This window comes from Chiloscyllium plagiosum, chromosome 23 (genome assembly GCF_004010195.1).
Source record: "Chiloscyllium plagiosum isolate BGI_BamShark_2017 chromosome 23, ASM401019v2, whole genome shotgun sequence".
NCBI classification, from domain to species: domain Eukaryota; kingdom Metazoa; phylum Chordata; class Chondrichthyes; order Orectolobiformes; family Hemiscylliidae; genus Chiloscyllium; species Chiloscyllium plagiosum.
This window is the reverse complement of record NC_057732.1, coordinates 20,845,238-20,866,746: the sequence shown is the minus strand read 5'-3', so window position 1 is coordinate 20,866,746 and position 21,509 is coordinate 20,845,238. Positions and strand designations below refer to the sequence as shown.

Genomic DNA, 21,509 nt, shown 5'->3' with positions numbered 1-21,509 from the left:
CTTCTCGGAGCTCTTGTCCACAAGACACACCTCTTGCTGCCTGAATCCTATTCCTGATAAATGGCTATCCACACAACATCCCTTCTTGGCCCCTGTTTTGGATGATATTTTTAATGGCTCTCTTTTCTTGGGTACTAACATCATTCTTTCAAAGCTGCTTCCTCATCTCTCCTTGCTAGCTAATGACCCACTCTAACCTCATTCTCTTGCTGAAGGCCATACATGTTCGATTGCCTCACAAACTCATCATCCATTTCTGAGAATCTCATGTTCGAATCCCTGCTTCACAGTATTGAAGCAACTCTTACCGAAATCGCAAATGATATCCTGTGTGAGAATGACAGTTTATTCTCCTCATCCTTTTCAACCTGTCTGTAATCTGTGAAGTAGTTGGCCACTCATTATTCTCCTTCACTGCCTCACTGTCATCCAACTGATGGAACAGCCTGATCCAAGATGGAACAGCCTGATTCCATTCTTATCAATACAGTCATGGCCAGAGCATCTCCTGCTGTGTGCCTTCTCTTTCTGCTCCTGGACCATTAACCTCTGGTATCCTCAAGGACTAACCTTGTCATTCACTTCTCTTTCTCTTTCCCCCCTCCCCCACCTCCTTATTATACAGTGCTCCTCCTCAATGGCATTATGTTAAAATTCAGCTTCGCTTTCCATGTGTGCACTAAGTAGCACCAAGTTCTACCTCCCACCATCTCACTCTCAACCCATCTATTTTCTCGCAATTATCTGATTGCTTGTCCGGTACCTGCTACTGGATGATTAGAAATATTCTCCAACTTAATGTTTCGGAAGATAGAAGTCATTGACTTCATTGGACCCATCACAAACTTGGTTCCCCAGCTCTTGACGTCATCCTGTATCCTGTCAGAAACTGAGTTATGATTTTACTTTTTGTATCTGTCACTGAAATGTGCTTCCAGCAGCATCGCTGCAACATTATTAAAACTGCCTATTCCCACCTTTGTATCTCCACTCTGTATCAGCCCTTCAATGCTGAAATCCTTTTCTATTAACTCTCCCTTCATTATTGCAATGTTTCTCTGGTCTCCTTAAACTTAGTAAGCTCTGCTGCTTGTAATTGCCTCCTGACCTGTTTACCCATCATTCCTGGCCTGTTTGCCCATCATCCCTGGGTTTTTGCTAACACACATTGCCTTCCAGTTAATCAACATTTTACAATCCTCATCCATATATTCAAGTCCCTCCCTGGTTTCATCCATCCCCACAATTCTCTGAAGTACCTGCAGTCTCCAACTTTGACAGCATCTACATTCCTTATTTGAAGCCCTTCTGCATGGACAGCTATGCCTTCAGCTACTGAAGCTTTAAGCTGTTAGACTAGATTTTATTGTTTCATCATCTTCGGTGGTGAAGTTTGAACCCAGAATATGAGCCTGGGGTTCTGGATTACCAGTCAATTGGCATTACCATTATGCCATTGCTGTCTCTAGTTGAAAGTGTGAAAAGGTTGCCTTGCTTATTTGCTGTCATACGATATCTCCTTATAATCCTCCAGGGTACGGCGACCATCCTGAACACAATGCCAATGGAAAGTCAGAAGATACGTTTTCAGAAAGGAACAAAAGGAATGCAGATGGCTCCCACCCGTATGCAGTCGCTGTGGTGATCATTTACAGATCACTGGGATTGCTTTTGCCCGAGCGATATGATCCTGATCGAAGAAGTATGAGGTAAGATTTTGTATTTGTTTATTATGCCATCAAATTTCTAAAATACTTGTGAACCTTCCAGCTTTAAGTTTCTAAAATATGTTGAAAGTCACCCTTTCCAAACTTGTCCAGGGTAGTCAGTATTTGGCATAACTTTCATGAGTGGCTACTGATTTTGTAATCAGTACTAAATTTGAAAATGAAGTAAGGTGAGTTTTAAAGTTAAATTCTGTTCAGGAATTTACAAACACAAAAGTTATATCTTCAACTCATTAACAAAAAAAAAACTTATGCGTGTAAAATCTGTAATTGCTGAGCTAGATGGTATTGGCTTCCTGTCAATTGTCCTCACTGTAAGTCACTAAGGGATCATAGGTAAATTATTGCTTGTGTTAAAGTTATTAATTTCCATATTATGCAGTATTGAGAAACTACTGGCTTACTGCGTGGGTATTTAGACTGAAGATGAAGTTGGGGGAAGGGGGTCAAAGGGGACAGGTGAGTGGATAGCTGCAGATGGAGCCCAGAGAGAACGAGAGATATGAAATAGTTGGGTAAGCAAGGAGATAGTGGATAGCAGACCAGGATAGAAGGAAAGCTGTACAGTGAGAATTAGAGCTAAGATTAGGAGAAAATGGGTGAGCTCCACTGAAAACAACCCATATACAGTATAATGTGAAAATAGGTCTAGGAGTAGGTGAGAATAGATGACTGTGCTAAAAGCAATCCATATCAGGGCCAAGTATGGGGTGGGTAAAAAACATGGAAGGATCTAAAGTTATGGACAATAAAAACAAGTTGCTGGGAAGGCTCAGTAGGTCTGGGCAGCATCCAGGAAGAGAAATCAAAGTTAATGTTTCGGGTCCGGTGGCCCTTCCTCAACTGGATCCGAAACATTAACTTTGATTTCTCTTCACAGATGTTGTCAGACCTCCTGCGATTTTCCAGCAACCTTTGTTTTTGTTTCTGATTTACAGCATCTGCAGTTGTTTTGGTTTCTAAAGTTGTGGAACTCGATGTTGAGTCCGTGAGGCTGCAGGGTGCAAAGCAGAAAATGAGAGGTTGTTCTTCGAGCTTTTGCTAAGGCTCACTGGAACACTGGAGCAGGTGTGTGACAGAAATGTTGGCGTGGGAACACAGTGCTGTGTTGAAGTGGCAGGCTCAGGGTCATTTTTATGGACACCTGCTGGTGTTCTGTCACCTAGTGGTCACCTAGTCTGCATTTCATCTCCCCAGTGTAGAGACCGCATTGTGAACAAAAATAGTGTTGACTAGATTAAATGGCGTACAGGTAAATTGCTGCTTCACCTGGAGGGTATGTCTGGGGCCTTTGATAGTGAGGAGGTAAATGGGCAGGTCTTATATTCCCATGCAATCGAAGAAGGTGTGTCGTGGTGGGGGGGATGGGTGGGGAGGTTGTGAAGGAAGGGTGGACCAAGGTGTCCCAGAGGGAAGAGTACCCGTGGAATGCTGTTAAAGGAGGGAAGGGAATATGTGTCTGATTGTGGCATCCTGTTTTAAAGAATATTGAGACCTTCTGTTGCTGCAGATCGTGTTTCACCTGAATTCATGTGGACAGCTTTATTTATATGGATGCCTTTCTTGAAATTTTGTTTTTCTTCAGAGTACCTAATCGGCCAGTCATAAACACACCCATTGTAAGTGCTACAGTTTACACTAATGACCACCCTTTGCCACAGCAGTTGGAGAGTCCGGTGACTCTAAAATATCGCTTGTTTGTAACAGAGGAAAGGACCAAGCCTCTCTGTGTATTTTGGAATCACACTCTTGCGTAAGTGAGACAAGACTGCTTTTGGCTTCTATTTTCACCTTTGAACCCAGTGAATTGATGAGATGGAAATAGTAAGAATTGCCTGCTGAAACGCAAAGGGTTCAACGTGTATCCCAATGACTTTTTTTAACCACCGGATTTGGTAACTAAGTCAATATAGTGTCACCCTTCACTATAACATTTTGGAATCCATCATCACATCATACCTAAAGTTCACGTACGATTCCTTCATAAATAGAGAACTGTATAAACTGTGCCCCTCTGCATAAAAGTAAAGTACTGTGGAAGTGGGAGATGTGAAATAAAAACAAAGTGCTGAAGAAACTCAGCAAGTCTGGCAGCATCTATGGAGAGCAAACAGAGTTAACTTTTCCAGACCAATATGACTCCTGTTCAGGACTGAAGGGGTCTGGAAAAGTAATAGGTTTTCGAATATTTTCTAATCAAGCTGTTAAAGACATTATTACACACCTGTACAGCAGATGGGACTTGAACTGGGCTTCCTGGTTCAAAGATCGGGATACTACCACTGCACCGCAGGACAGCCTTAAGGTGATGCTTTTATGCTGTTGAGAAAGGAGAACAGGCCCAGTGCAAAAGGCAAAGGGAGTGCTGATTTAGAGGAGAGATATAGATGAAGTGTAGCTGCTAATTGCAGAAAATAAGTTAGCTCGGCTGAAAGCAAACCCATGCAAGGAACACCGTGAGGGGGAGGGGATGTAATCAAAACAAGACAGAGTTCATGGCTCAAAGCTATTAAACTCAGTGTTGAGTCCTGAAAGCTGTCTAGTGCACTGAGTGAAAAATGGGCTGCTGTTCCTCCAGCTTGCTTTGGGTTTCACTGAAACCCTGCAGCAGTCCTAGTGCAGAAAGGTTAGCATGAAAGCAAGAGCAAGTGCCCTTTACATATCCCACCAGAATTCTGTTTGTGTTAACTTCAAATTGATGCTGTGGAAGTTACCTGCTTTGTTTAATATTTAATCTTATTTTCCAATACGTTCTTAAATGTGAAAATCTGCAAGATGTTTTTGTGCATTTTCTTCACAGTTTTGACACTGAGTTGCTAAATGCAGTATCAAGGAACAGCAAGAGGCTAATCCTATGAAGGGCATCTCTAACTCTCGTGTTTGGTTAAAAGTAACATGATCATATTTCCAGAGTTAATGGGGAAAATAAAAAAGAAAACTCAGTATCCATAGATTAGACATGCTCATTATTTAACAGATGCACAAACATTAGAAAGTTACATTACTCAGCTGGTAGTTCTTGGTTCTTTCTTAATCCCTTTATTTGTTTTCCTTTGATAGGATTGGAGGCACAGGAGGGTGGTCTTCCAAAGGGTGTGAACTTGTCCTTCGGAATGAGTCACACATAAACTGCCAGTGTAATCACATGACTAGTTTTGCAGTGCTCATGGACATCTCCAAGCGGGAGGTAAGTTAGACCTGATCACATGACTAGACACTAAATCTTTCCATTGTGCTCAAGGCAATGCAGCACACTTCTTCCAGTTTAATAAACACCTTTTCTACTCATTGAATACAGGCAGGGACACGTCATCTTGCATGTTGCCTCCTCTGCCAACATTAAGAAGTTTGCAGGACATGGGCAAGCTTAAACTCCATAGCCTGAAGCGACACTGTGTCTTTTTGAACTACTAATATTTTATTGCAGTATTATTGATGCTCAAGCCTTAACACAGCTCCAGCGTTTAGTAGAAAATGAGAAGGCGTGGTTAGGTAAGGATGTCGATGGCTGGTATTAATTCGAAATATGTTTTCAAAGCATGAGTTACTTAATAGATTCAAGAATGTTGTGGAGTTCAATTTAGGTTATGCTGTTTAATTTATTTCAATTTCTGAACAGTAGCCATTGAAATGAAAGGAATGCTTATGAGACAGAATTTATTAGTGGCAAGAGATGACTGATGAAGGTCTATTGCTCCCACGTTCACAATTTGGGATGGGTGGAGGCAGAATGCCTTGGCAGTATAGTAACAACGGTGTTACTGAGCTGGGTCTGCTGTATGCAATGTAATCAGCACTTGTTATTGATTGTTGCTGCATGCTGCTCCCCACATACAGATCACTCAAAATGGCCCTAGCTTTCCCAAAATTAAAATCTGGGGCCTAAGCTTTGTAATTGTTGATCATTTTAATTTTACCTCCTTGATGTTTTATTGTTTACAACACTGTTTTCATATATTTTGGTGTATAACCCACCCAAAAACCACACATTCTCATAAAGAAAAAACATTTTGGTTTTAAAAGAACTTCTAGCCACCAGCATAGATTTTAATTTCAGACACGCTTTTGGTGAGTGAGCGGATTATGGAAACTCATTCTGCTCCGGAAATGAAGTCCAAGGGTTTTCACTCCTGAGCCTTGTTTTAATAGTAGGAGAAAGTGAGGACTGCAGATGCTGGAGAGTAAGAGTTGAAAAGGGTGACACTGGAAAAGCATAGCAGGTCAGGTAGCATCCGAGGAGCAAGAGAGTGGATGCTTCGGGCATAATCCCATCATAAAGAAGGATTATGCCCTCAATGTTGACTCCCCTGCTCCTCGGAAGCTGCCTGACCTGCTGTGCTTTTCCAGCAGCGCTCTTTTGACTTTTGTTTGAGCAGTGTCAGGCTCTTTAGTTGAAGTGTGTCAGGAAGTGATGGAAAATTGCATGACCAGATCCTGCCTTACATCCAGTAAATGAAAGGATTAGCTCTCCAACAGTCAGTTGTGGACGTGGAAAAGCTGGGCAAGAGCACACGATTGGAGACCTACACTTTGCTCCTCAGGGCCAGAAGAACACTTTTTACTCCTGGGTCTACAGGGATAAAGGACAGTTCCTGCATTTATATGGCATCTTTTCATGAGTACTTGAGATGTCCCAAATAAATGAAATACTTTTGAATTGTAGTTACTTGTGTGATGCAGGGAAAGAGAGAAAGAGAAATTTAGACATGTACTTCCTTTTTGCATTTGTTCTGTGTTGGTCTGGCAGGAAACTGAATCCTGCTTTTCACTCACCTCATAAACACTGCAGCTGGGACTTGGTCACATCAATATGACCTAACAAGGCTATGTTTAAAAGTTTTGTCTGAGTGTCCTTCCTACGTTCCTCCGCTCAGGAGAACAGGTTATATTGCCATGAGTCCATGCCTGGAAACTTTAGGGCAGGTGAAAGAATGGGGGGCTGACTTTAACTTCCTACTCACCTGACTTTTCCTCATTTAAAATAGCCCTGTTAATCGTTTCCAGTTTACTCTGCTGAGAGTTTGCTGGAAACACTGTTAAAATGAAGCTTGTTCCCAGCAAAATTAGAGAAATTTAAATTTGTCATAGGCAGTGCAAAGCAGTGGCCAAACACATGACTTTGCTTTTGTATAAATTTTGATATTCCTGTTATCAATTCTTTTCCAGCATGGTGAGGTGCTCCCTTTGAAGATCGTCACATATACCACTGTCGCAATCTCCTTGTTTGCTTTGTTTGTGACTTTCCTGTTCCTCATGCTGGTTAGAACACTACGTTCAAACCTCCATAACATTCACAAAAATCTGGTGGCTGCTCTCTTCTTCTCTGAACTCGTCTTCCTCATTGGAATTAATCAGACAGACAATCCAGTAAGTGCACATTTTTCTCATTATTTAATATGTTGACGCTACTAAATCTCACTATTATCAGAATGGTAAACAGTTAATTTCCTCAGAAACAAAATGAATGATCTGTTTCAGAACTTGTTTATTGTTTGTTATATCACAGTCAGGAAACTGATTTCAAATTCAAAGGAGGTTTAAAAAGTTGAAGTTTTATTTGTGCACTAAATGCATGAATACTATGCGCGATGAGAATGCATTTTCCAGTGAGAGACATTAATTTTTCGTGTTTTGTAGTTTATCAATCAAGGAAAGTGGTCACATGAGTGGTAAAAGTTGCCATAGTGGAGTAGAAATAAAGTTTTTCTTTGTTCTTTTAATTATGGTTGTTAACTTGCTTCAATAACTGCCCGGACTGTCGTCTAATTGGTAATAGCAAAACAATATATATTTTCAATGTTATAATTCCAAGCCCTACTAATTGTCAGGACTCTTCAAAACATTGCAAATAGGATGCATTCTCTTAAAGTGTATTGTAACTTAAAACAATAATTTACAGGGGCATTCAAGTTTTTGAAATTATTATGGTGCAGAATTTCAATAGTACATATGTTACTCAGGATTATGGCTGTTCAGTAGTAGTCTGCTTAGTCATTTCTCAATGGATACATTGTGTCTGGTTTGGAGTTGTGTAGTGATATTCACCTTCAATTGCTTGTATACTATTTCAAGCCTTTTTCATTCTGTGTGAAAATGTATTCACAACTAATTTGCATGAAACTCACTGCTTTCAAAATTGAAAAACACGTCTCATTCATATTGTAAAAGAAAATTCTCAAGTTTGTGAGTTTCACATAGCATGAGTCTTTCAGACTTTTAAAATTAATTTTATGGGAAACATCATGTGCGCTGTCCAGCTAAATCCTTCATATAGACGAAATTGAGTACTGATAAAGGGCTTTTGCCTGAAACATTGATTTTCCCACTCCTCAGATGCTGCCTGACCTGCTCTACTTTCCAGCACCACACTCTTGACCTCAATCCATCATATGCCTTTGAAGTTTCAGTAATTAGTTTTTAACAAAATTGGGCCTCAAATATTTCCAAACCAACCATGCTTTCCATTAACATAGAAAATGCTTCAGTTTTATACAAGTTCTGAAATGAATTCATCCACCTTTTGTACAGATGGTCGTTCCAGAGAAAACTTATAAGCAACACCTAGTGAGTACATACATTATTATAAGCAAAGTAAAATTTTAAAATCATCCCAACTTATGAATAAATAGAAAAATCTAAGAACTTTGGCCTGAGCTGCTGATTTGCTGCATGATCTTCTCTGATGATATCATTCACTGCATGAGACCAGAAAAACAAAGCTTTGCTAATGTGGAGTTCAGCAGATTAGATCTCTTCGGGTGTGATCAGAAACAGGGTTATTGTTTACTGCACAATTATCAGATTTTCGGTCCTTGATATTTTTGGCAAGGTAAGAAAATTGCTGAGAAAAAGGCAGAAATAGTGTGCGAAGTAGCGATTGAGGTGCTTTTCACCAGAGTAAGAAATAAAGACTGGGATATTGATATTGTACCCAGAAATCAGTGTGAAGTAGATGGTGGTCATATGAGGTGTTAATGATGATCGCCCAAACACAACCAATTCAGTTTGGAGCTTATTCTATATAATGTTGGTGCACTGCCAACATCAATGAGGTGCCCAAATGCAGTTCGCTGGTTGCTGCCATCAAAGTAAATTCGCCAGCCCTCCCTCTGCCAGTAACATAATTTGTGTGGAGCACTGAAATAACTAAATTCAATGTTGACAAAATTAAAAATCTCACAACACCACGTTATAGTCTGACAGATTTATTTGGAAGCTAGTACTTCAAAATAAACCTATTGACCATAACTGGTGTTGTGTGATTTTTATTTTTGTCCACCCCAGTCCAACACTGGCACCTCAATATCATAAATTCAATGTATGTAGACATGCAGTTGGATAATACTAAGATAGCCACTTAACAGAGTTAAGTGTGGAAAAAAAAACATAATGTTACCTGGAATTACAAGCACTCTATTGTAGTTCATCAAATGTAGTTTGTACTATATATATTCTGTGCAACTAAAACATTAGAACGATTTGCAAGTATTTGGGATTCATCCAAGCCTTTGATAATATTTGATACAAAATGGTAAACATTGGGAGAGGTCTAATTATGTGGATTATCAAATAGTGTAAATAATTCAGTAAATTTGCTGTGTATCCTTGGGTTCTTTACAGCAGAAATTCATTGCAGCTTTTAACCTTTACAAACTGCTAATTACAAACCTCATGTTTCATTAAACCTTTATAACTTAAATGGCTGGGTATTCCGACATGATTTGTAACAGAGGGTGCTATTTTCAACTGTAAACACTGGCATTGCCAGAACAAAGGTTTATCTGGAGTATAGTATGCTGTGAGTATTCATGTTAGACAGTATGCTCAGTTCATGAATGCCACAGCACATCACTGTTGTTTTAATATCTTGTATTCTCTTGGCAGTATGCATGGAATAAATATCACATTTCCAACCTCCTCGTTGGATGAGCATATTTTGGAAAACTTGCACATAATGCTTGTATTTTATTTAAAACATTTTTATTGTACTAAGTGTGATGAAGCAGGGCTTTAACATGAATACCTAATTTATGGAGCAATTAATTACACCTAGAAAACAATTTTCTTTGACTTGCATTGGGCTGGGAGATAAGACTTAACACCTCATCAAAGGCTGAAACCACCAATCTTCCAGCATTCTTTCACAGATATTTTTCATTTGCCTGTTTAGACACATAATGATGCAGCAAATGGGACTTGAACCTGGATCTTCTAGCTACTAAGGACACCTCACAGTGCCACATGAGCCCTTAATATTCTCTTATATGTAAAAAAATTGTTTTCTTATCAACCTGTTCAGAAATGTTATTAGATGTCTCTGCAACAGGTTGGACTTGAACCCAAGCCTCCTGGCTCAAAAGTAGGGATATTACTACTGCACCACAAGAGCTCCATTCTTTTATACACTATGTTGACAGCAAAGGTTACGCTTAAGTTAAAGTGCTGCTGCCTACCCAAGCCAGCAGTTGTAGAGAAGCAAAAAGCAAATGTTCGGATGTTCCAGCACTAACTTTTCTCTTGTAGTTTGTCTGCAGTGTGATCGCCCTCTTACTGCATTATTTCTACCTGTGTACCTTTGCCTGGACATTTGTGGAGGGTCTGCATATTTACCGCATGCTGACTGACCTGAGGAATGTGAACCATGGACAAATGAGATTCTACTATACCATTGGATGGGGGATTCCTGCCATTATAACAGGTAGATCAAACTGTGGATGCTGGAAGTCTGAAACAAAGACAAAGTGCTATGCCAGTGATCCTTCACTGGACTTGAAACAATAATTCTGTTTTTATCTCCACAGATGCTGCCAGACTTGCTGAGTTCTCCAGCATGTTATCTTTATTTCATTGTAACTGGTAGCCCGACTCCTGAAACGACTTGTTAATTGGCAGCTGTGTCATTCAGATAACAGCAAAACCTGCAGTGCTTCTGGCTTTGTTTGGCCTCCCATACTTTGAGTTAGATTTTGATCTTGTGCAATGATGCATTATAGATGTGACTGAATTGACTTCAGTGGAAATATACATCACCGAAGTTGTTAAGCAGGATATCAATTTGCTTTCACTCATTACAGAGCAAAGTTAACATGTACCTCCTGGTATTTTGAGAGTAGTTTCAGGTGGATTCTGATGACACATGATTGATCTGAATGGTTGAATTTACCATGCTTCCCTTATAGATGCTGGCTGACCTGTTGAGTGTTTACATCACTTCATTGTTTTGATGCCAGATTTCTAACATTTACAATATTGAGAGACATGATGCTGTCTTAAATTAGCTCAGCAGGGGGATGGGAATCTGTGTTTTAGTTCCAGTGCACAGGAGGATGTGAGTAGGGAGGACATGGACAGGATTTCACAGTCACAGGAGTGTGCCAGCAGACAGCAAGCTGGTTTGAAATGTGTCTACTTCAATGCCAGGAGTATCCAGAATAAGGTAGGTGAGCTTGCAGTATGGATAGGTACCTGGGACTTCGACATTGTGGCCATTTTTGAGACATGGATAGAGCAGGGTCAGGAATGGATGTTGCAGGTTCCAGGATTAGATCTTTCATTAAGATTAGGGAAGGTGGTAAAAGAGGAGGAGGTGTGGCTTTGTTCGTCAAGGACAGTATAACGGTGGCTGAAAGAACTTTTGACGAGGACTCGTCTACTGAGGTAGTATGGGCTGAGGTTAGAAATAGGAGAGGAGAGGTCATACTGCTGGGAGCCTTTTTATCGGCCTTTGCAAAGTTCCAGGGATGTGGAGGAGAGGATTGGCAAAATGATTCTGGGCAGGAGTGAAAGGAACAGGGTGGTCATTATGGGGGACTTTAACTTCCCCAATATTGACTGGAAATGCTATAACTCTAGTATGCCAGATCGATCAGTTTTTGTCCAATGTGTACAAGAGGGTTTCCTGACACAGTATGTTGAAGAGCCGACAAAAGGGGAGGCCACACTGGATCTGGTGCTCGGTAATGAACGATGCCAGGTGTTTGATTTAGTCGTAGGTGAGCACTTTGGAGAGAGTGATCATAATTCGATTACATTTAGTTTAGCGATGGAAAGTGATAGGTACATGCCACAGGGCAAGACTTATAGATGGGGGAAGAGCAATTATAATGCGATTAGGCAAGACTTAGGAGGCATAGAATGAGCTAGCAAAATGCAGAGAATAGGGACAATCGAAATGTGGAGCTGTTTTAAGAACAGATATTGCGTGTCCTTAATAGGTATATCCCTGTCAGGCGGGGAGGAAGTGATAAGGGACGGGAACCGTAGTTTACTAAAGAAATTGTATCCCTTGTTAAGCGAAAGAGGGAGGCTTATGTGATGTTGACACAAGATGGTTCAGATGAGACGATGGAGAGTTACAGATTAGCTAGGAAGGATTTAACGAGAGAGTTTTAAGAAGAGCAAGGAGGGGATATGAGCCGTCTTTAGCAGGTAGAATAAAGGAGAACCCTGAAGCTTTCTATAGGTATGTGAGGAATAAAAGGATGACTAACGTAGAAATAGGGCCAGTCAAGACAAATGGAAAGTTGTGCGTGGACCCTGTGGAGATCGGAGAGGTGCTAAATGAATACTTCTCCTCTGTTTTCACTCAGGAAAAGGAGAATATTGTAGAGGAGAAGACTGAGATACAGGCTATTAGACTGAAGGATTGAGGTTAGTAAGGAGGAGGTGCTATCAATTCTAAAAGGTGTGAAAGTTGGTAGGTCCCCTGTGCCAGATGGGATTTATCTGAAGATTCTCTGGGAAGCTAGGGAAGAGATGACTGAGCCTTTGGCCTTGATCTTTGAGTCATCATTGTCGACAGGTTTAGTACCAGAGGGCTGAAGGATTACAAATATTATGCCTTTGTTCAAGATGGCAGCAGAGATGACCCAGGTAATTATAGACCTGTGAGCCTTACGTCTGTTATAGGAAATGTTTTGGAAAGGATTGTAAGAGATTGGATTTACAATCGTCTAACAAGCAACAGATTGATTGGAGATAGTCAACATTGTTTCGTCGAGGGCAGGTTATGTCTCACAAACCTCATTGAGTTTTTTGAGAAGATGACCAAGTATGTGGATGAGGGTGGGGCAGTTGATGTGGTGTACATGGACTTCAGTAAAGCCTTTAAGCTTCCACATGGTAGGCCATTGGAGAAAATGCAGAGGCATGGGATTGATGGTGATTTAGCAGTTTGGATTAGAAATTGGCTTTCTGTAAGAAAGCCATGAGTGGTGGTTGATGGAAAATATTCGCCTGGAGTCCGGTTACCAGTGGTGTGTCACAAGGATCTGTTTTGGGACCAATGCTGTTTGTCATTTTTATAAATGACTTGGACGCAGGCATAGGTGGATGGGTTAGTACGTTTGCAGATGACACTAAATTCGGTGGAGTGGTGGACAGTGTGGAAGAATGTTACAGGTTGCAGGCAGACTTGGCTGCAGGCAGAATTGGCTGAAAGGTGGCAAATGGAGTTCAATGCAGATAAATGAGAGGTGATTCACTTTTGGAATAATAACAGGAAGGCGGAGTACTGGGTCAATGGAAAGATTCTTGGTAGTGTGGATTTGCAGAGGGATCTTGGTGTCCATGTACATAGATCCCTGAAAGTTGCCACGCAGGTTGATAGTGCTGTCAAGAAGTCATATAGTGTGTTAGGTTTTATAGAAGGATTGAGTTTTGGAGCCGTGATGTCATGCTGCAACTGTACAAAACATTAGTGCGGCCTCACTTTAAATATTGTGTACAGTTCTGGTCGCCCCATTTCAGGAAGGATGTGGAAGCACTGGAAAAGGTACAGAGGAAGTTTACCAGGATGTTGCTGGAGGGAAGGTCTTATGAGGAAAGGCTGTGAGGGACTTGGGTCTGTTCTCATTGGAGAGAAGAAGGCTTAGAGGGAATTTAATAGAGACATACAAGATGATCAGAGGATTAGATAGGGTGGACAGTGAGAGTCTTCTTCCTAGGATGATGATATCGGCTTGTACGAGGGGATATAGCTGCAAGTTGAGGGGTGATAGATTTAAGACAGATGTCAGAGGCAGTTTCTTTACTCAGAGTGGTAAGGGCTTGGAATGTCCTGCCTTCCAATGTAGTTAACACAGCCACATTAGGGGCATTTGAACAATCCTTGAGTAAGCACATGGATGATGATGGAATAGCGTAAGTGGATTAGATGAGTTCACAGGTCGGTGCAACTTCGAGGACTGAAGGGCTGTTCTGCACTGTATTGTTCTATGTTCATTCTCTGTGTGCAAGGGAACACTTTATGTGTGGAAAGAGATCAAAGGAAGGAATTGTTTACTGTTATTTTCAGGTTTGGCTATGGGATTAGATCCACAGGGGTATGGGAACCCTGACTTCTGCTGGCTGTCTGTGCACGATACCCTGATCTGGAGCTTTGCTGGCCCTATCTGTGTCGTAGTCATTGTAAGTATCCTTCATCACCATTCACTCATAATATTGTGGAACCAAAACTCTGTGGCTTACACAACCATTTCACATTTTGTTTGATAGTATTTTATAATGAACATTTATTTTGGTAAAATTTAGGAATATCGTTTTTTTTAACTTACTTTAGCAAAAACTTAGCAAATTGAATCCTCGTGCTGACTTATGCTACTACTGTAGAAAAATAAAATTCTCCTCTTAACTTCCTGGTTTTGGTTCTGGCTTGTTTGTTGTCTTAACAGCTGTGCTTTTCTCGAAATATGTGGGGTTTAATTTATCACAAATTTCTATTACCTCAGATAAATATTGTCATCTTCATACTTGCTGCCAAAGCATCTTGTGGACCTAGGCACAGGTCTTTTGAAAAGACTGGTATCATGTGAGTCTTGAATCCATATTTTTATCTACTTTATTGACAGTGATTGATATCCAGGCAATATTTAGAGCCTTTGCAATATTTTCAGAAATGAAAATACAAAAAGTCATTTTTCTATTTGATTGTTGGGTCTGTGATTGTTTCTGAAAATGAGATTGTTTCTTGTAGATGGTAGATACAGACTGTCCATGATTCAGCACAGATTTATCTCAAATTGATGATTATGATCAGTAAGGATGACTGGCTGAACGTAAAAACTTAAGAAATAGGAGTAGATTATTTGGCCCTTCAAGCATCCTCTCTAGTGGCCTCACTTCCATGTTCTGCTTGTCTCCCATTACCTTTAACTCCCATGTGAATCAAACATTTGCATCAGAATTGAATATATTCAGGGGTCCAGCTTCCATTGCTTGCTGGGGAAGACATCGCTAAACATGACCCTTGAGAAAAGAAATTTCTCCTCATCTCTACCTTAAATGAGCCACCCTTGATTTTTAAGCTATGTCCCCCAACTCCACCAAGGAAAACATCCTCTCCACTGTCAAACTCTGTAATGTTTCAATAAAATTATCTTCCATTCTTCTAAACTCCAATGAGTTTCGTTCAACCTACTCAGTGTTTCCTCATAAGACAACTCCTTACATCAGGAATGAACAAAGTGAGCCTTCTCCGAATTGTTTCCAATATATGTATTCCCCCCCCCAACTTAACTAAGGTGACCAAAACTGTACACAATACTTTAGCTGTAGTTCCATTAATGCCCTTTACAGTTTTCGTACAATTCCCCTATCTTGATACTCCATCTCCTTTGCCATAATTGCTGATATTCCATTTGCTTTCCTAATGACTGTATGCAAACCTTTCATGATTCATGTACAAGGACACCGAGATCTCTTTGGAACAGTGAGTTCTACAATCTCTTTCCATTTAAATAATACTCTGCTTTTACGTTCTTCTTGCCTAAGTGGACAACCTCTCATTTTCCCACATTATACTCCATCTGCCAAATTATTTCCCACTCACTTAACCAATCTATAACCCTTGTGGAGTTTCCTTCCTATCTTTGTATTTTCTGCAGATTTGGCGACAGTGCATAAATAGCTGAGGCCACAACACTCATCCCCAGGACACACTATTAGTTACAGCTTGCAAAATATTGCAGTTTAAGAAATGCAGCTATACAGATAGATGAAGTAGGAGTAAGTAAAGAGGTAGTGGTGAACTAAAGCAGGAATTGGATCAGAATGTGACCTCCATGACTTGGGGCCAAAACTTGATATTGACACTGATTTTTATCGTGAGATAACAACTAATTTATGCTGGGAAAATTAACATATTCTGCCCCCCAGTGTCTGTATCCAGGTTTTGTGTATCCAGTCATGTGTTTTCTAAGAGAACTTAGTTGGGAAAGATTAAATAATTAAGAGAAGAAACTTGCAGGATTAATTTTTCAAAAGGACAATAGAAATATTTGTGAACAGTTACTACTAGAGATAGCATGGCTGTGATAAGAAAATGGATGACACAAGATTGTGGCTGATAAGAATAATTCCATATTGAGAGAGATTGCAATGCTGTAGGAATAAAAGTTACAGAACAATCGGTGACGAGAACAAGATAGTCTGATGCAAACCTTGTTCTGTTTTGTTGAACACTGAATGTGGTACATATGCTTTGTTTTAGATCTGGCCTAAGGACAGCCTTCCTTATGCTGCTTCTCATCAGTGCTACTTGGTTGCTGGGGTTGATGGCAGTGAATAATGACACAATGACTTTCCATTATCTATTTGCCATTTTCAGTTGCTTCCAGGTAAGATTAAAGCTGCCACTGTGCTACGATGTTACAGCATTACTTTATAAGAATATAGACCCCCATAAATGTTATTTTCTTTCATACAATCTGTAACCAGTTGGATTACTTGCAAAGCAAACCTAGCCTTCTATCAAAATGTCCATGGCTTGAATCATGTGCCTGTATGCTAATTGAATGTCATTCTTCCATTTTCCGTGCCACTATGCTTCTAAAGTCAGTAATTATTCGTTTTTTTGCTAAAGGTATTGTCAGCATTTGTAGGCTGCAAATTTATACAAGTATTTGCTGTTAAAGTGAGGAACTCCCTGTACTCAAAATGAATAGCTTACCACACCTCCCTTGGAAATACAAGAATCTGTCTGGTTTTGCTCATCTAAAGCAACCTCTTGACTGGTATTACAATATCCTGGAGCTCCTGGGTTGATGTGAATTTAAACCTCCATAACATTCCTCTTTATTCATCCCTTTCTGACAAGTTATTAGGCATCACACAAAAGACCATTTACATCGGAATGCATTGTTCAATGAGAAGCATTTTAAGCAATATTTCACTAAAAACCAAACTTAGATCTAATGTTTCAGCAAGGCATTGGAAGTAAAAATGGCATGAAAGTAATTATTGGATAAATTGATTATGTATAGAGCCTGGTTTCTTATCTTATTATGATTATACATGTTAACAGCTTTCAACCCTTTTGTTCAAGTGTACTGCAAACATTATTTAATCTAGGTTTAAATTTGAGGATTGATAAGGAACTAGGGAGAATTATCATTTTATGCCTGGAGTACAATTGTTTGTACTGATTATTTGGGCAGTTTGATAGATATTTGATATCAGATTAACCTCAGTATGCTGAGATACTTAAACATTGCATAGGCCTATGAACAACAAAAGACTTGTTTAAGTGTAATTTTGCATGTGCTTTGTTTTTTTACTTATACAATGGCAAACTAATGACGTTCTGAAGTTTGAAAAACACTAAAGTTAATTTAAAATAAGTATTAGTTTTTTAGCAGTTTAATTCCTAATGTGCCAGGATCCATTTGGGAAAGAGCATTGATACTTATGGCAAAAGTTAAAGATTTAAGCAAATTATGCAAAGCTCCCCAACTTACCTGTCTGATGGCCAGGGGTTAACAGGAAAAACTGACCAGATTTCCGTACTTAACAAGAAACAGCTATTATTGCAAATAAATCAGTCTAACCACAGGAAAACAAAGTAGGAATTATCAATTTATAACTCTTCTAACTTAAGCCCTAACTCCTTCCTCGACCTCTGCACATACCTGCAGACAGGCACACAAACATATGGATGTTATGGGTGGAGGAAAGGTATTGATCAAACCCAGTTAAATAGCACCAGTCCACAGGTTTCAATGAGATGTCAGTCTTCTTTCAAGTCTTTCTCACGTCCAATCTTCATATCCAAGTCTTTTGAGTTATTTGCGGAAGATACGGAATGGTAGAGTGGTTGACTCAATCATTGTTTGGTTTCTCAATCACTGATTAGAGGCAACAACATATAAAGCAAATGGTGGGAGAGATTATCTATCTTTCAGTTCTTGGTTGCTTCACCTCAGAGAGATATAAAGAGAGATATTGTCTCCTGTTGTCCGGAGATCCACTGCTTCTGCATTGTATGTGCACAATTAGTCCACTTGCCCAAGAGTCAGTCAGACAGGAGTTGCCATGCTGATGATTCCTGGCTTTCACAACTGGTCCTGATGGAAAAGCCAAACAACAGTCTGTCTTTGGGCACAATATGCTGTGAACATACATCCACTATGTTATTGAGTCTCAAACATCATCTTCTGCTGCTTGAGCAATGCCACAGTGTAAAAATAACTCACAATGAGTTCCAGTAACTTGTTTTAAAAATGCAGCAACTTTTTCCACAGTTCTTGTTTTAAAGCAGTGTTTTGTTTTCCATTTTGGCCCACAATCCAAAATAAAGAAAAAAAAAATGTAATCTTTACAAATTGCTTCCATAGTTTAATATTTTATGCACTTTTAAAACTGGAAATTTCCACCATACAATTTAGAAACAGATGAAAATAATATCAATTTCTCTTATAATCCCAAGATAGCAATGTGACAGCACTAATATGTAGATGTATTACTTTATCACCATCAGGACTGAGGAGGAATCTTTTTAACCAATGGCTAAGAACTGTATCACAATATAAACAAGTGACCAGATTTGCTGGTAAGAAATCTTTCTGAGATAACTCATTGTAAATTATTAGCTTTGTGATTTCAGGGTCTCTTCATTTTCTTCTGCCACTGTATTTTCAATGAGGAAGTTCGGAAAGGTCTGAAGAACATATTCACTGGAAAGAAGCAACATGCAGATGACACAGTATTGACCAGAACCACAGTTTTATCAGTAAGTTGTTGGAATATTGATTCACACTTTCCTCGCATGAAGCACTAAAGCTGTGTAATCCATGAACCAGCAAACTTATCTCACCATAGATAGTGGAGGTAATAAGGAGTTCAATTGAATCCCCCTTAAGATGTGTCTGGGTGATAGTAATTTGCTGTGAACCGATCATATCATGAACAGTATTTCTGTGTGGAACCAGCAGTAAGCATGCTGCTCATTGGCAGCACAAACAAGATGAGAGAGAGAGAGAAAGTTCTAAAGTTTCCTCGTGGCAGTAAAGGAGTAGGTGTGGAAGAAGAAAGGAGGAGATAGGTTCTATATCCACGGGGAACCAGATTAAAATATATTCTTTTGGACAATTTTAGACTCATACAGCTTTTATCAATTTCTATCCACTGGGGTCAGCGACATTTGTTATTCCTGTTATTCTTTGGTTTAGGTGTCACTGTATCTTAACTAAATTTTGACGGATGATTTTGGCTGAATGTTGGATCCAGTATTTCTCCTTTAGTAATTACTACTCAGCTGGATGTCATGTGAATTTTAAGAACATGAGATGACACATTTAAACATTCCTCATTGGAGAAGACTTAAGTGTGTTGAAAAGGCCATTGACTCCATGAGGTCCAATCTTTTTGCTGATCATGTGCAAATCGGTCCATTGTTACATCAACCTCTCTTATTTCATGTTCTCAGAGAGCTGAATAACAACAGGTAAAAGTTGTAACAACACTATGCTGTGTGAAATTTTCTCCTGAGGCCTTTGCCCAACCCAACGAATCACCCAAATATCATTCATTAATTACCATCCACATTATTGAACCCTGACCAACTGCATTCCACAGATGACATTTCCATTGGCCAAGCAACACAAGCACCACTGTGCTCCATAAAATATTCAATGGTTTGTGTATGTGCTGGTCCTTGCAAATTTCAGTTAATTTTCAAATAGATATTCATCAGGCTTCTTTCTGGTGCAATTAATTACCATAGTGTTAACTGACCTTGTTTCAAATTGTCACTTGAATATGATAGATTTCTGCTAATCTGTCACCTCTCTATGCAGATTTACTGACTTTATACTTGTATCCTTTTGTTCTGTGCTAACTAGTCAGAGTTAAAGAAAAGGACATGAATTATATCCCACCCAGCCTTTTATTGCATTAAATCAGTTTCAATCCTTCGTGTAAATTACACAGTGCTAAAAAAATGTTCCTTTTGGAGTACATTTCAAAAGTGCAGTACGTCCATGTCTCATTAACAATAATGTGCCCAAAGGTGTACGCAATGTTCTAAATGATATCTTACTGGTGAGCTTTGCAATATCTTGAACTGAGCCGAGTATTGTTAATACCCAGCTAATTTTATGAGTGCTGCATTTTTGCAGGAATTGTCGACTAAACATTTTTGCTTGGGAAGTTTTATTTTTGTTCTCATGCTAGATAGCTCAAGTATTGCATTCTGCAAAGTGAGTTAATCCCTTCATCAAAACTTTTTCGAATGATTTGTCAAGCATCAGAACAACATGTCTGCCAATTTAAAAACATGATCAATTCTCTCGATGCCAACCAAAATGATAGAACAGAATTGCATCTCCATATGATCAAGTTCAATTTGCCGTTGCAACTCTAATACTGAAAAACTTTATAGATGCAAAGTTAGGCAATTGTGGAACAATCCATTGTTTGTAAAACCAGAAGGAGAACCTAACATGTCGAAAGAAAAGCATATGGGGAGTGTTTATTAGTTAGAGAGGTTACCAAACTGTGAAAGGAGATAGAAAGAAGAATTCTAAAATCTAGTGGTGTTGTATATCGATAGGGAAGGACCTCCCCAGGGATGGTGATAGTGGTTGCCTTGGATGTTGTGTATAGGATGTAATTCCGTAGCTATGACTGTATCAGGCTGCTGCTTGGCTAGGCTGTGAGATAGCTTTGGGATAAAAACAATGACTGCAGATGCTGGAAACCAGATTCTGGATTAGTGGTGCTGGAAGAGCACAGCAGTTCAGGCAGCATACAAGGAGCTTCGAAATTGACGTTTCGGGCAAAAGCCCTTCATCAGGAATAAAGGCAGTGAGCCTAGAGCGTGGAGAGATAAGCTAGAGGAGGGTGGGGCTGGGGAGAAAGTAGCATAGAGTACAATGGGTGAGTGGGGGAGGGGATGAAGGTGATAGGTCAGGGAGGAGAGGGTGGAGTGGATAGGTGGAAAAGGAGATAGGCAGGTAGGACAAGTTTCCCAATTGTCGCACTAGGCCCCAGATGTTAGTAAGGAGGACTTTGAATCATAGAATCCCTACAGTGTGGAAACAGGCCCTTCGACCCAATAAGTCCACACCGACCCTCTGAAGAGTAACCACCCAGATCCATTCCCCTACATTTAACCCCTGACTAATGCACCTAACCTGCACATCTTTGGATTGTGGGAGGAAGCTGGAGCACCCAGAGGAAACCCACGCAGACACTGGGAGGATGTACAAACTCCACACAGACAGTCGCCCGAGGGTGGATTCAAATGCGGGTTCCTGGTACTGTGAGGCAGCAGTGCTAACCACTGAGCCACCGTGCCGCCCTTTGCAGAGTTGACAGGGTTGGGTCTGCCATTATTGTTTCTGCAGCCTTAGCTGATGCCAGATTTCATTCCTTTGTTCAGAATTTTTAGCATTTGATTCGAGTGGCTTGCTTGGCTCTTTCAGAGAGCAGTTCAGAGTCAGCCACATTGTTTTGGGCCTGGAGCCACATGTAGGCTAGAAGAGATGATGATGGCAGTTTTTCTTC

At 40.0% G+C, this 21,509-nt stretch overlaps 1 protein-coding gene across 3 annotated transcripts in view; it reads left to right on the top strand.

The window, feature by feature from the left end:
• celsr1a (cadherin EGF LAG seven-pass G-type receptor 1a) overlaps positions 1–21,509 on the top strand; it is a 311,160-nt gene that overhangs the window by 278,343 nt on the left and 11,308 nt on the right. For all 3 annotated transcript variants that reach the window (XM_043713697.1, XM_043713696.1, XM_043713695.1), the window contains exons 22-30: positions 1,535–1,709; positions 3,313–3,480; positions 4,788–4,914; positions 6,894–7,094; positions 10,251–10,425; positions 14,023–14,135; positions 14,456–14,535; positions 16,216–16,342; positions 18,607–18,732. In XM_043713697.1, coding sequence (XP_043569632.1) covers positions 1,535–1,709; positions 3,313–3,480; positions 4,788–4,914; positions 6,894–7,094; positions 10,251–10,425; positions 14,023–14,135; positions 14,456–14,535; positions 16,216–16,342; positions 18,607–18,732 — 1,292 coding nt within the window. The remainder of the gene's footprint in view (positions 1–1,534; positions 1,710–3,312; positions 3,481–4,787; positions 4,915–6,893; positions 7,095–10,250; positions 10,426–14,022; positions 14,136–14,455; positions 14,536–16,215; positions 16,343–18,606; positions 18,733–21,509) is intronic.